The sequence below is a fragment of the Microcaecilia unicolor genome, chromosome 4 (assembly GCF_901765095.1).
Source record: "Microcaecilia unicolor chromosome 4, aMicUni1.1, whole genome shotgun sequence".
NCBI classification, from domain to species: domain Eukaryota; kingdom Metazoa; phylum Chordata; class Amphibia; order Gymnophiona; family Siphonopidae; genus Microcaecilia; species Microcaecilia unicolor.
Window position 1 is genome coordinate 53,645,117 of NC_044034.1, and position 15,906 is coordinate 53,661,022.

Sequence of the window (15,906 nt, forward strand, 5' to 3'; positions counted from 1 at the left end):
TGACGTCGAGAGCAGTGCTGGCGTCGGGAGACACGGTACCGGCTGCCAAGAGACCGATGCACGCTGGGAGCAGTGATGCATCGAGTGGGTCTCCACCTGCCTCGGCGCCTCCTGCTTTGCAGGCCCCCCGAGACCGACCTCTATCGGACCCGGCCCCGAAGAGGCGTGTGGATTCCACGTCCTCTTCACCGGTACCAAGGAGTCTTGATGATGGGCGTCGGGTGAAGGCCAAGAGGCACCGTCATCGATCCCCTTCTCGACACGGTACCGGGAGGTCCGGGTCATCGAGGCATTCGGTGCCCGAGAAGCGTCGGTACCGAGAGGATCGCTCTCCCTCTGTAATGGAGGTATCGATGCGTAGGTCGTCTGGCAGCCCGGTACCGGCTTCCCAACCTTTACAGATTCTGCCTCCGGCGCCTACACCGACACCGCAGCCTTTCTCGACAGCTTCTCTGGATGAGCGTATCAAGGCTTTGTTTCCTGTTTTTATGGAGACCATGCTGCACCAATTGCACCCGGCACCGGAGGTATTGGTACCATCGGTGCTGGAGGCTCCTGCAGCATCTAGCCTTTCGCCGGTGGTGAAGTCTCCTTCGCCGGTACCGCTTCAGGTATCAGAAAATGTGGCCTCCCGGGTTGATTCTCCGTCGGCATCGGTGGAGGAAGCTTCACCGGAGTCGCCTGGGGAGTCCACTTCTAGACACTGTCATCGAGGTCACCGTACCTCCATGTCGAGACTGGCTCGGATCTGGGCTGCTCTTTCTGAGTTGTTGGCCCCTTCCGATGATGGCTCATCTGAGGAAGATGAGGGTCCTGGAGTCTTCTTTGCTGAGGATTCTCTAGGTCTTCCATCTGACTCGACTCCGCCTCAAAAGCAGCTCTCCCCTCCGGAGAGTCTGACTTTTTCATCGTTTGTGCGGGAAATGTCTGAGGCCATTCCCTTCCCTGTGGAGACTGTGGATGAGCCCAGGGCCAAGATGCTCGAGGTCCTGGATTATCCATCTCCACCTAAGTCTTCTACCACAGCTCCTTTTCATGATACACTCAAGGAAGTTCTGTTAAGGAACTGGGAGAAGCCTCTTTCATGCCCAACTGTCCCCAAGAAGGCTGAATCCCAGTATCGGATCCACGGGGAACCCAGTTTCGTTAGGCCTCAATTGCCTCATGATTCTGCGGTGGTGGATTCCGCTCTCAGAAGGGCTAAGAGTTCTAGGAATTTCGCTTTGGCGCCCCCGCGGCGAGAACATAGAACCTTAGACTCTTTTGGGAGAAAGGCGTATCAGGCTGTATGCTCGCTTCCAAAATCCAATCTTACCAGCTCTTTACGAGCATTCATTTGCGGAACTCTGTGCGGCAGCTTGAGAGTTTAGTGGATGCACTCCCACCGGAGCAGGCTGAACCTTTTCGCCAAGTGGTCAGGCAGCAGAAGGCGTGTCGCAAGTTCCCGTCCAGGGGCATTTATGATACTTGCGATGTGACATCTAGATTTTCTGCTATGGGTATAGTGATGCGTAGACTCTCATGGCTGCGTGCCTCTAACTTGGAGGAGAGAACTCAGCAGAAAATTGCAGATATCCCGTGCCGAGGGGGATCATCTTTTTGGAGAGAAGGTCGAAGAGTTGATTGATCATCTCTATCAGCGTGATAACGTTATGGATTCTCTCTCCCGCCTGACGCCTTCTGCATCTACTTCCTCATCTAGGAAGTTTTTTAAAGGGAAGAGAAGTGTTCCTTACACCTCAAGGGGTTGTAAGTATACTCCTGCTTCTCGACAGCGGTTCAGGCTCCGCCACAGCACGCTCGTTCTCGTCAACAGCGTGCGCCTAAGCAGGCCCTTGCAGCTCCCCGACGGGTTTTTGACTGGCTCCGGTTGAGCATAGCCACCATAAATGTGTCTGTACCGGACGATCTGCCTGTCGGAGGGAGGTTAAAATTTTTTCACCAAAGGTGGCCTCTTGTAACCTCCAACAGGTGGGTTCTTCAAATAGTCTGGTTAGGATACACCCTCAATCTGGAATCAAAACCTCCAAATTGTCCACTGGGAGCTCAATCCTTCAGCTCCCAGCACAAGCAGGTACTTGCAGAGGAACTCTCCGCTTTTCTCAGGGCCAATGCGGTCGAGCCCGTTCCACCAGGGCAAGAAGGGCTGGGATTCTATTCCAAGTACTTTCTTGTGGAAAAGAAAACAGGGGGGATGCGTCTCATCCTAGACCTAAGGGGCCTGAACAAATATCTTGTCCGAGAAAAGTTCAGGATGCTTTCCCTGGGCACCCTTCTTCCCATGATTCAGGAAAACGATTGGCTATGCTTTCTGGACTTAAAGGATGCTTACACCCACATCTCGATACTTCCAGCTCACAGGAAGTATCTGCGGTTTCGGTTGGGAACGCAGCACTTTCAGTACTGTGTGCTGCCCTTTGGCTTGGCGTCTGCACCCAGGGTATTTACCAAGTGCCTGGCAGTTGTTGCAGCGTCTCTACGCAGACTGGGAGTGCATGTGTTCCTTTATCTCGACGATTGGCTGGTGAAGAGCACTTTCCAGGAAGGAGCCTTACAGTCCGTGCGGATAACTATTCATGTGCTGGAACTACTAGGGTTCGTAATCAATTATCCAAAGTCCCATCTCATTCCATTCCAGAAGTTGGAATTTATAGGGGTTCTGTTATGCACAAAGACAGCTTGTGCCTATCTTCCCGAGCCGAGAGCGGACAACCTTCTGTCTCTGGCATCCAGGATTCAAGCGTCTCAACAGATCACAGCTCGGCAGATGTTGAGACTTCTCGGGCACATGGCTTCCACAGTTCATGTGACTCCCATGGCACGCTTGCACATGAGATCTGTTCAGTGGACCCTAGCTTCCCAGTGGTATCAAGCTGCGGGGAATCTAGAGGATGTGATCCAGTTGTCCATCGACTTTCGGAATTCACATCAGTGCTGGACAGTTCAATCCAATCTGGTTTTGGGATGCCTATTCCAAATTCCTTAGCCACAAAAAGTGCTGACGACAGATGTATCCCTCCTCGGGAGGGGAGCGCATGTAGATGGGCTTCACACTCAAGGAACTTGGTCCCTTCAGGAAAGCGTCTGCAGATCACCTTCTGGAGTTGCGCGCGATCTGGAACACTCTAAAGGCTTTCAGAGATCGGCTATCCAACCAAATTATTCTGATTCAGACAGACAATCAGGTTGCCATGTATTACACAAACAAGCAAGGTGGCACAGGATCTCACCCTCTCTGTCAGGAAGCCATGCGGATGTGGCTGTGGGCTCGCCAATACGGCATGTTTCTCCAAGCCATTTATCTAGCCGGCGTAAACAACAGTCTGGCCGACAGGTTGAGCCGGATAATGCAGCTTCATGAGTGGTCATTGAACATGACTATTGCCAGAAAGATTTTTTGAGAGTGGGGCACCCCCTTGGTGGATCTTTTTGCCACTCAGTTCAATCACAAGGTTCCTCAGTTCTGTTCCAGACTGCACACCCACGGCAGGCTAGCGTCAGATGCCTTTCTCCTGCATTGGGGACAGGCCTTCTGTATGCGTATCCTCCCATACCTCTGGTGGGGAAGACTTTACTGAAACTCAAGAAAGATCATGGAACCATGATTCTGATCGCTCCCTTCTGGCCGCGTCAGATATGGTTCCCTCTTCTTCTGGAGTTGTCCTTCGAAGAACCATGGAGATTGGAATGTTTTCCAACTCTGATTACGCAGAACGAGGGGGCACTTCTACATCCCAACCTCCAGTCCCTGGCTCTCACGGCCTTGATGTTGAGAGCGTAGATTTCGCCTCTTTGGGTCTTTCAGAGAGTGTCTCTCGAGTCTTGCTTGCTTCCAGGAAAGATTCCACGAAGAGGTGTTACTCTTTTAAATGGAAGAGGTTTGTCGTCTGGTGTGACAGCAAGGCCCTAGATCCTCAATTTTGTCCTATACAGACCTTGCTTAAATACCTTCTACACCTGTCTGGTCTTAAGACCAACTCTGTAAAGGTTCATCTGAGTGCAATAAGTGCTTATTATCATCAGGTAGAAGGTCAGCCTATCCCTGGACAGCCTTTAGTTGTTTGCTTTATGAGAGGTTTGTTTTTGTCAAAGCCCACGGTCAAACCTCCACCAGTGTCCTGGGTTCTCAACGTCGTTCTCACCCAGCTGATGAACGCCCCTTTTGAGCCACTGGATTCCTGCCATCTGAAGTACTTGACCTGGAAGATCATTTTCTTGGTGGCTGTTACTTCAGCTCGTAGGGTCAGTGAGCTTCAGGCTCTAGTAGTTCAGGCACCTTACCTTCAATTTCACCTTAACATAGTCCTCCGCACGCACCTTAGGTTCTTACCGAAGGTGGTGTCGGAGTTCCATCTGAACCAGTCAATTGTCTTGCCAACATTCTTTCCCCCTCCTCATACAAGCCCTGGCGAAATCAAGCTGCACACTTTGGACTGCAAAAGAGCATTGGCCTGTTACGTACAGCGGACAAGCCCCCACAGACAGTCCACCCAGTTGTTTATTTCTTTTAATCCCAACAAGAGGGGAATTGCTGTCGGGAAACGCACCATTTCTTTTTTCTTTTTTTTTTTTTCATATTTTATTAAAGGTTTTCAAAATACAACAGAAAAGTATACACAAAAGCAAACAACACATAACAAAAAGAATGGAAGAAAAAAAAAAAAACCATGGCTTCCAAGTGCAAATACATATACGTTCCAGGACAATACCTAGAGGCCAAGATCAAGTAGTGCTACGAGATGCCTGACAAAATAAGTCTAGGCGAGCCCAGGTCTTCAAGACAGACTGCACTCTGTGATGCTTATGGGCAAGAAGTGCTTCATATTTTCGGATCACACATACGTAACTCCACCATTCGTTATAATTCAGATGCGCATTATTTTTCCAATGTGTAACAAATGCAAAGCGACAGCTAACAGAATATTAAACAGTTTCTTATCTGACTCAAGAAGGGAAATAGTAGGGGAAGAGGCACGCAGTATCACAACCTCATAGGAGATTGCTGCAGTCTCAGGCAGATGAAAAATAATACACAATTTTGCCCAAATAAGTCCCCAGTATGCTTTAACGTTTTTGCAGAAAAAAACCATATGCGCCAAGGATCCATCTGTCTCCTGACAAGACGAACATTTGAAGGTAGTAGTCTTAGTAATCCTTGCTACTCGAGCAGGGGTCCAGTAGGCTCGGTGAAATACAAAATATGAGGACTGGGATATCGCCGCCGACCTAGTTGGGCGCATGGAGTCAATCCAAAAAGTGCACCAGTCAAATTCTGACGCATCAAAATGTAAATCTTGTTCCCAGGACTGCCGCAGCCTAGCGACAGTGTCCATGTATAGATTCTGAAGTTTTTTTATATAATAGGGATGCCTTCTTACTGCCGGAAGCAATGGCGAGGCAGGAAGAGATAAAATCCGAAGGGGCAGTTGTAATAGAAGCGGAGACTTGAAAAGACAAAATATAGTTAGAGATGCCCCTCCATGAATCAGAATCTATTACTGGAACATCATATAAAACAGACAAAGCATCAGGAGATAACAGATTACCAGCAATGTTCAAATGAGACAGCAACCATATACCCTTTCCCATCCACACCACTTTTTGAGACTGCAGGAGAACTGACTGAAAACCAGAGGTATACCAGAGAGAAACTTCCTCGAGCGATGCGGCGCGAACTCCAAGACCAGCTCTAAACGTAGGGATATCAAACGCACCATTTCTAATTGGCTAGCAGATTGCATTTCCTTTACTTATGCCCAAGTTGGGCTGAGTTTAGACTGCCATGTCACGGCTCATAATGTTAGAGGGCTCATCTGAGGTCAGCTACTATTGAAGAGATCTGCAAGGCTGCGACGTGGTCATCAGTCCACACATTCACATCTCATTACTGCCTTCAGCAGGATAGCCGACGCGACAGTCGGTTTGGGCAGTTAGTGCTGCAGAATCTGTTTGGGGTTTAGAATCCAACTCCAACCCACCTAGGCCCATTTTTATTCTGTTCCAGGCTGCACTCTGTTAGATATTTCTTGTTTTCAGGTCAATCTTTATGTCCTCGCCGTTGTGAGGCCCAATTGACCATTGATTGTTGTGTTGAGTGAGCCTGGGGGCTAGGGATACCCCACATGTGAGAATATCAGCCTGCTTGTCCTCGGATAAAGAGTAGTTACTTACCTGTAGCAGTTGTTCTCCCAGGACAGCAGGCTGCATATTCTCACAACCCTCCCACCTCCCCTTTGGAGTTGTATTCCTTGAATCTTTTGGATTCAACTGAGGAGCGTGTCTGCGCGGTGGGCGGGAAGACGTGCGCGCGCATGCGCGGTGTGATCGCCCGCGCGACCAAGCACAGTTGAAGAGACTTTTAGATTTTGCTAGAAAATCCTCTGGGCCGACGTGACGTCACCCACATGTGAGAATATGCAGCCTGCTGTCCTCGGAGAACACCTGCTACAGGTAAGTAACTACTCTCTCCCCACCCACCAACCTCCCCCCCACCCTCCCATCTAGGAACTCAGAATTCCCCCAAGGGGAGTAGAGCATGCAAACACCCCTCCTGTCGCATTGAGGAGTAGGCTACCACCTCGAGGGTGTAAAATCTGGAGGTATGGTCCCCAGATGGCCAGAAAGCTTTTCCGTTTCTTTGGTGAAGACCGAGATTCCTGTGCCTCCCAAGTTGCCAAAAGATGTACCTGGTTCCTCCAGTGCCAGTAAGCCAGGGAGTCGTGCAACGTCCAATATTACAGGATACACTTGCGGGCAAGCAAGCACAACTTACGTTGGAGCATCACTTCATTTTTATTACGGCTCCTAAAGGCCCCCGGCACATCCAATAGCAACTGTTCTACCGTTCCCATAACTTTAATTCCCATCTCTAGTTCCATAAAGCATTGTATACGACGCCAGAAGGCTTGCACTGAAGGGCAACTCCATAATGCATGGTAAAGTGATCCCTGGGCTCCCCCACACTTGAGGCAAATAGGCCTTGTCAACCCCCCCCCCCCCCCCACATGGAACAGCTGGGAAGATGACATATATGCTCTATGAATAACACGATAGGCACATTCCCTTAATCGTTCATAATAACATGATTTTATAAACCTCTATTGGATCCCTCGGTCACCTCTTCTTCACACTAAAGAGAGCTAACTTGTTAATCTTCTTAAGAGTTCCACTCCATCCCGTTTTATAATTTTTTTGCCTTTGTACCTTTTCTAGTTCTATCGTTTTTTGAAATAGGGCAAACAAATACATATTCAAATATTCAAGATTTGGTAGCACCATGGATTTATACAGAGGCACTGTGAAATTCATTTTTAATCTCTCTTTTTTTCTAAATAATTGTATATGTTTTTTTGACCACTGCTTCATTCTGAAATGAAGATTTCAGTGTATTGTAGAAGAAGGGTTACCTTTGAAAGCTAATCAAAAACTGTATTGTTAGTCCAAAAAAAAGGTATCATCTTATCTTATTTTTCTTTTCTATGTTTTGATTTATTTTTATTTATTACCTTTAAAAGTGGACTAACACGGCTACCACACCACTTTACTCAAATGTATTGTCCAAAATGACTTCAAGGTCCTGGATTGTGCTGAATGGCGTTTTTAAAAAAAATTAATAAAACACGTTTCACATAGGAATAATTGAACAATGTTTCTGCGTGTTAGGGTATATGATCTAATTACACATTTTGTGCTTCCTTTAGATATTGACCATAAGAACAGTTACTGAAAAACTTACCTACTTTCTACCAGTTGGTGAACTTCAAGGTCTGCACCTTAGTCAAGTGTTTGAACCTTTTGCTGGCTTGAATCCTGTGCACTACAATCCATACACAGAGGTATAGTGTTTACTTTTGTATGGTCACTTTTTCTACAGTTTAGTTGTCAAATAGAGCATATCAATTTTAACTAATTTGTTTTTCTTTTCAAGCCTTTATGGAAAGCTGCGGTATCTCAATATGAAAGAATCCTTGAACCAGCAGAACGGAAAATAGCAAATAAACTAAAAACCTATATTTCTGAAATTCATAACAGCCCACAACAGGTATGCATGCATTTTGTAATATGTAACCATACAATTTAATATCCATGCCTTTTATGAAAATGAGGTGAAATATTATCATTATCCATCTAAATCTGTTTTTGTGAGTATAACTATATAACTTTTTTTTTTAATTATTTTTATTGAGATTTTTATAATGCAAAACAAACCATAGCCATAACTCATCATACATCTTTCATAGGCTTAACTTAACATTGTTTCATTAGCTCAGTCATACCCCCCCACCCTCTCCCATCCCTCCCACACTAGGGTGAAGATAAAAGCTCTTCTCTCACAAGCTCATATGGTTGCCAAATTTTCTGAAACAGTGTGACGCCCCCTTCTCTTGGCTGTTAATTTTGACATCTGATAAATAAAATCCACTTTGCGAGCCACCAACTGTAGTGATGGTGTGTCTTTCTGCTTCCACGCCCGTGCCAGTGTAATCTTTCCTGCCACAAAGCATTGAATAGCTAATTTGTGCATGTGTGCCTTCACTTTCGGGGGTCTAAGATGGAGCAGGCAGCATTCCGCCCGGCCTGGGTACTCCACCTTAATGATCGTGTGGACCATGAATAGCACCTGAGCCCAGAACTCTCGAACCTTTGGACGATCCCACCATATGTGTATGAATGTCCCTTGTGTCCCACAGTCTCGCCAACACTCTGCTGATAGGCTAGGGTATATCCGTTTAAGTTTTTCCGGTGTGTATAAAATTTTATACCCATTTTCAATTAGTGGTTGTGCGATTGATGGCTTCAACAGAGATCTATAGATATGCATCCAATCATCTGGAGGGAAGGCTTTATGCAGCACCCGCTCCCATCTAGCCACATAATAATCCTGTGGAGATGCAAGCAAGAGCAATGCCCTGTATAGTCTAGTTACACTTCCTCTCCCCCCACCCCCTCTTATTGCTCTCTCTAATACTGTTTCCACCAGGTCCAGTTCCTCCCCGGCGCGCCGGCGGAGGAGGTTTCTTAAGCAGTGATAATACACCAAAACTCTCTCCTCTAAACCGTACTCTTCCTGCAGCTCAACAAATTCCTTTACCTTCCCCTGCTCCCACACCTGCCCCAACCTATAGAGCCCCTTACGTGCCCACCCCTGGTACGCTCTCTCAGATTCTCCCAGTGGGAACCCCGGGGCTCTACTTATCGCCATTTGTAAAAAATATTTCCTATCCGGGAATACCCTTCTCAACTGCAACCAGGTAGACAGTAAATGGTTTAAGCCCACCGGGACCCTGTGGATTTGCAGCCCTTATATCGCTCTCCTGGGACCAGAGTATATCTTAATATCGAAACCGGAAGGTAGAATATCAAATCAAACAATATCACTTTCTACCAAGATTGCAGACTGTTGGCAAGCAACCCAAGTTAATATCAAACCATGCAATAAATGCGGAGAAAAAAAGACATCAGGTGTGACAGTCTACCTCTTTGTCAAAGGACAAGCCTTTAGTATAACGGGGAGACTGTCTCAATCACGTGTCTTTAAAAAAACTCCACAATTACATTGTATTTAACTACTGCTATCTTTATAATGGTTACACCGCATAGCTTGCTTGACAACAACTGCAAAGGAGATTCAACTCCTACTTTGAATTTCAAGAAGAACTTGGAAAGAGTACTTATCTTCACCGGAAAATCTTTTGATTAATTAACTCCGATTTCATCTGTTTGTACTCCACATATGAATAAAGTCCCGACAGGGAAACCCTGTTTCGCCAACAATAAGCTGCTTCAGGGGAATGTTCAAAAAATCCAAGCTTCTGAATCTCTCACCATCTCCATAAATCACAAGATCAAAACATGGCGGACGGTCTCTCTGTTCCCATAATGCATTTATATACTCAGCGTCTGACGTCACTTCAAAAATCCTCCAATTAAAGAAACGCCTTCCATTCCAGCGCTATATTCAACCCACCGGGTATGACGGTCTTTAATTCAAAGATCCATCGTTGTTCTCTCTGTTGTAAAAGGCGTCTAATATCCCCTTTCCTTTCCGAAATTCTTATCTGATCGATCACTATACATCGTAATTCAGAAAATTGATGACGATATTGCATGCAATGAGACACCATAGGTTCATGTGTTTTCTCCGCTTGAATGCAGTGCCGGTGCTCTATCAATCGGGTCTTTAAAGCACGGGAGGTCTGACCTACATAGCATAATGTGCAAGGGCATATTATAACATAGATTACATTCATGGAAATGCAATCTGTGTTAAAGTGCAGCCTATATCTCTTACCAGAAACAGGATGCACAAATTGATTTGAACTTAACATGATCTGACAAACGGAACAATGTCCACAAGCTCTATGGGACCCATCCTCATGTCTTTTGTTTCGCTCTAAGTTCCAGACTTCCGCTGGACATAAAGAGTCATTCAAGTTATTATTGCGTTGGTAAGCAAATACCACTCTCAAATCGCGAAAGCATGGGTGCACTTTCAACATTGCTAAATGTCTTCTCACTATGTTAGATATTCTCTCGGAATGAACATTATATCGTGTTACAAAAGTTAACACTTCTTCTGACTTCTGTGTTTTCGAATCAGGATGTAACAACCACGCTGTATGGTTGTTCCTAGCCCTCTTCTTGGCTGTAGATACCAATTTTCTAGGATAGCCTCTATTAATCAATTTTGATTCTAGTTGTTTAGCCTGTTGTTGATACCCCGCAGTGGAAGAACAAATTCTCCTGTATCGGAGAAATTGGGCAAATGGAATGTTAGTAGTACAATGATGAGGATGCATGCTCGTGAACTGTAAAGTCGTGTTGCGATCTGTAGGTTTAATGTATACAGAAGTGGCCATACCTTGCTCTTGTAAAGTGACCCAAATATCCAAAAAGGCAATAGCTGAAGTACTCTGTTTTGCTTCAAACTTTATCGTATCATGACATAGATTTAATTCAGCGACAAATTGGTCCAGTTGGTCTACTGTTCCTCCCCAGACCATAAAAATGTCGTCTATATATCTATACCAACAAATAGCATGTTCAAATAAAGTAGATGTATAAATCCATCTTATCTCAAAATATTCCATAAAAAGGTTGGCGATGGTGGGAGAACAAGCAGCTCCCATGGAGACACCCGTCTTCTGAAAATAAAATTTCCTATTCCAGGTGAAATAATTCTTAGTCAAAGTAATACGAATTAAATCAATGATGAAATCTGTTGGTATCATCTGTGGACGAGGTCTAGAGTCCATTAATGATTGTAACACGGAGATAGCTTCTTCCTGAGGTATCGACGTATATAAAGCACATACATCTAAAGTCACTAACACCATATTGTGTCGAGCTTGAAACTGTATGGTTTCCAGAAGAGTTAAAAAATGAGAACTATCACGCACAAAAGATTTTATAGAAGTCATATATGGTTGTAAAACCTTATCTATGTATTGTGCTGCACGTTCTAATAAAGATCCCTTGGCAGAAACTATAGGACGGCCAGGAGGACGTTCTATATCCTTATGAATTTTAGGTAATGTGTAAAAAACGGGAACTTTAAAAAAACGATAGTTCAAAAATTTATATTCTTTTTCTGTGAGAAACCCTTCTTTTTTACCTCTGTCTGACAATCTTTTGATGAGCTCCTGCACCTCCTCTGAAGGATCCTCCAACACCTCCAAATACGTGTCTCTATTCATCAACTGACGAGCTATCTCCTCCATGTACTGTACCGTGTCCTGCACCACCACTGCCCCTCCTTTGTCTGCCTTCCGAATAGTGATCGAAACATCCGTTTTCAAATTCCCCAAGGCAGCCCTTTCCTCCTTATTCAATTTTTTTTTCTCCGCATTTATTGCATGGTTTGATATTAACTTGGGTTGCTTGCCAACAGTCTGCAATCTTGGTAGAAAGTGATATTGTTTGACCAGAGTATATCTCCCATATATCGCGTACCCATCCATGCCCTCTCCCAATGTAGCCACTTATTATTATTCTCCGAGGACAAGCAGGCTGCTTGTTCTCACGACTGGGTTGACGTCCACGGCAGCCCCCACCAACCGGAAGAAAACTTCGCGGGCGGTCCCGCACGCAGGGCACGCCCACCACACATGCGCGGCTGTCTTCCCGCCTGTGCGCGACCGTTCCCGCTCAGTTTTTTTCTATTCCGCGCTGGAGAGAGACGTATTCTGTCTCTCTCTTAGTCAGCCCCGGAAACCGGATTGCGGCCTAGCCGCGTTTTTTTTTCTCTTTTCTAGTACGCGTTCGCGTGTTATTTTCTTTTAAAAAAAAAACAGTGAAAAAGAGTTTTCCTCGTCGTTTTTAGCCACGAGGGTGCGTCATCGCGGCGGTCGTTTCTTCTTTTTCGGGTGTGCTTTTCACTGCCATCATCGACGATTTTGACTTTGCCGACGCGATTTTTCCGTCGATGTCCTCGAAGGTCCCGAGCGGATTCAAAAAGTGTGGTTGGTACGGCCGGAAGATCTCGCAAACCGATACTCACGCTTGGTGTCTCCAGTGCCTCGGCCCGGAGCATAATTCCAAGACGTTCACCTTGTGTCTCGGCTTAAGAAAGCGGACACAGGTGGCGAGGCAAGTTCTGCGGGACCGTCTTTTTGGAACTTGCGCCGGCCCTTCGACGTCGACCTCTACAGCATCGGCGTCGACGAACTCGGCGCCGACTCTGGCATCGACCCCAGGAGTACAGGTACCTTTGGCCTGCCGGTGACGGCGGGGGTGAGTGGCCGCGCGGGCAGTCTGCCCCGGCCACTCCCTCTGCTCAGGGCCATCGGGACCAAACCCTGTCGGATCCGATACCTCGAGGCCGGGTGGGTTCTACCTCCTCCTCGTCTCTTCCGCCGAGCGCCGACGACGGGCATCGCAAGAAAGCCAAGAAGCACCGTCATCGGTCACCCACGGGACTGCCAGCTCCGGTACATCGAGGGACGACTCGACGCCCAGGAAGCGGCAGTGCCGAGAGGAGCGTTCTCCCTCGGTCGAAGAGGCATCGCTGCGTGAGTCCGCGGGTACCTTGGTACTGTCTCCTGGACCAGAGCAGCTTCCGGCACCGGCACCCACACTGGCCCCTCTGCCTTTCCCGACAGCGGGCCTTGACGAGTGCCTCTGAGCCATCCTTCCTGGGATCCTGGAAGGGCTGATGCGCCAGGCTCTGCCGGCACGCTGTTGATGGAGGCGCCGGTGGGCTCTGGCCAGATGCTGAGGCTCTCCGACGCTGACGCCGCTTGCGGCGCCCGTGTCGACCGCCACGTAGGTGGAGTCCCCGTTGACGTCGATGGAGGGAGCTTCGTCCCCGCCGGCACGGGAGTTCACAGCTCGACGCCATCATCGAGGACGTGGTTCCTCGCAGTCGAGACGGGCCCGGTTGAGGTCTGAGCTGAGAGAGCTCATGTCCGACACCGAGGAGGAGGCCTCGTGGGGGGAGGAGGAGGACCCCAGATATTTCTCCTCAGAGGAGTCTGCGGGCCTTCCCTCCGACCCCACTCTTTCACCGGAGAGGAAGCTCTCGCCTCCTGAGAGCCTCTCCTCTGCCTCTTTTGTCAGGGATATGTCCATCAGCATTCCCTTTCCTGTGGTTACTGTGGATGAGCCGAGGGCGGAGATACTCGAAGTCCTCGACTATCCATCACCACCTAGAGAGTCTTCCATGGTGCCGTTGCACAATGTCCTTAAGGAGACACTGCTTCAGAACTGGTTGAAGCCACTATCTAATCCCACCATCCCCAAGAAAGCGGAGTCCCAATACAGGATCCACTCAGACCCAGAGTTGATGCGGTCTCTGCCACTTCAAAAGAAGAGTGGGGGAAGGAGCTGTGCTGCTGCTGGGTTGTTAATTAGCATTGCTTTTGCATTTCCAGGTTTTAAAGACCCCTGAGGCAGGCCTTTGGGCCGAAACACGGCCGTGTCGGGTCATTTTTTATGAGAATTTCGTCATTTTTTTATGTGAATAAACATATTATTTGGTATCCTCATTCATTCTCCTCACTTTTTTTCTCCATAAATTACCCGAAGTCCCATCTCCAGCCAGTCCAATCTCTGGAATTCATAGGAGCTCTGCTGAATTCCCAGACGGCTCAGGCCTTTCTTCCCGAGGCGAGGGCTCAGAATCTCCTGTCCCTTGCTTCCCAGACCAGAGCGTCTCAGCAGATCACAGCTCGGCAGATGTTGAGACTCCTGGTCCATATGGTCTCCACGGTCCATGTGACTCCCATGGTTCGTCTTCACATGAGATCTGCTCAATGGACCCTAGCTTCCCAGTGGTGCCAAGCCACCGGGAATCTAGAAGATGTCATCCGCCTGTCCGTCTGTTGCCGCAATTCGCTGCACTGGTGGACAATTCGGACCAATTTGACCCTGGGACATCCATTCCAAATTCCACAGCCCACGAAAGTGCTGACGACGGATGCATCTCGCCTGGGGTGGGGAGCTCATGTCGATGGTCCCCCCAGGAACAAGATCTTCAGATCAACCTCGTGGAGCTCCGAGCGGTCTGGATCGCACTGAAGGCCTTCAGGGATCGGCTGTCCTACCAAATCATCCAAATTCGGACAGACAATCAGGTTGCAATGTATTACATCAACAAGCAGGGGGGCACCAGATCTCGCCCCCTGTGCCAGGAAGCCGTCAGGATGTGGCGTTGGGCCTGCCAGTTTGGCATGCTTCTCCAAGCCACATACCTGGCAGGCGTAAACAATAGTCTGGCCGACAGGCTGAGCAGAGTCATGCAACTGCACGAGTGGTCGCTCCATTCCAGAGTTGTACGCAAGATCTTCCGAGAGTGGGGCACCCCCTCGGTGGACCTTTTCGCCTCTCAGACCAACCACAAGCTGCCTCTGTTCTGTTCCAGACTACAGGCACACAGCAGACTGGCGTCGGATGCCTTTCTCCTCCATTGGGGGAACAGCCTCCTGTATGCTTATTTTCCCATACCTTTGGTGGGGAAGACCTTGCTGAAGCTCAAGCAAGACCACGGCACCATGATTCTGATAGCGCCTTTTTGGCCCCGTCAGATCTGGTTCCCTCTTCTTGTTTTCCGACTCTCATTTCGCAGAACGATGGAGTGCTTCTGCACCCCAACCTTCAGTCTCTGGCTCTCACGGCCTGGATGTTGAGGGCGTAGATTTTGCTTCGTTGGGTCTGTCTGAGGGTGTCTCCCACTAAGCAGAGTTACTTTTTCAAGTGGAGGAGGTTTGTCGTTTGGTGTGAGAGCAAGGCCCTAGAACCTTGTTCTTGTCCTGCACAGAACCTGCTTGAATACCTTCTGCACTTATCAGAGTCTGGTCTCAAGACCAACTCAGTAAGGGATCACCTTAGTGCAATTAGTGCTTACCATTATCGTGTAGAGGGTAAAGCCATCTATGGAGAGCCTTTAGTCGTTCAATTCATGAGAGGCTTGCTTTTGTCAAGGCCCCCTGTCAAGCCTCCCGCAGTGTCATGGGATCTCAACGTCGTCCTCACCCAGCTGATGAAGCCTCCTTTTGAGCCACTGAATTTTTGCCATCTGAAGTACTTGACCTGGAAGGTCATTTTCTTGGTGGCAGTTACTTCAGCTCGTAGAGTCAGTGAGCTTCAAGCCCTGGTAGCTCATGCTCCTTATACCAAATTTCATCATAACAGAGTAGTACTCCGCACTCACCCTAAGTTCCTGCCAAAGTTGGTGTCAGAGTTCCATCTTAACCAGTCAATTGTCTTGCCAACATTCTTTCCCAGACCGCATACCTGCCCTGCTGAACGTCAGTTGCACACATTGGACTGCAAGCGAGCGTTGGCCTCCTATCTGGAGCGGACACAGCCCCACAGACAGTCCGCCCAAATTTCTTTCGACCCCAATAGGAAGGAGGTCGCTGTCGGGAAACGCACCATTTCCAATTGGCTAGCAGATTGCATTTCCTT

General features: G+C 47.9%; 1 protein-coding gene across 1 annotated transcript in view; it reads left to right on the forward strand.

Moving 5' to 3' along the window:
• Positions 1–15,906, forward strand: part of DYNC2H1 (dynein cytoplasmic 2 heavy chain 1) — a 1,078,189-nt gene that overhangs the window by 37,777 nt on the left and 1,024,506 nt on the right. The window contains 2 exon segments of the mRNA XM_030202388.1: positions 7,701–7,835; positions 7,928–8,041. Of these exon segments, the coding sequence (XP_030058248.1) occupies positions 7,701–7,835; positions 7,928–8,041 (249 nt within the window).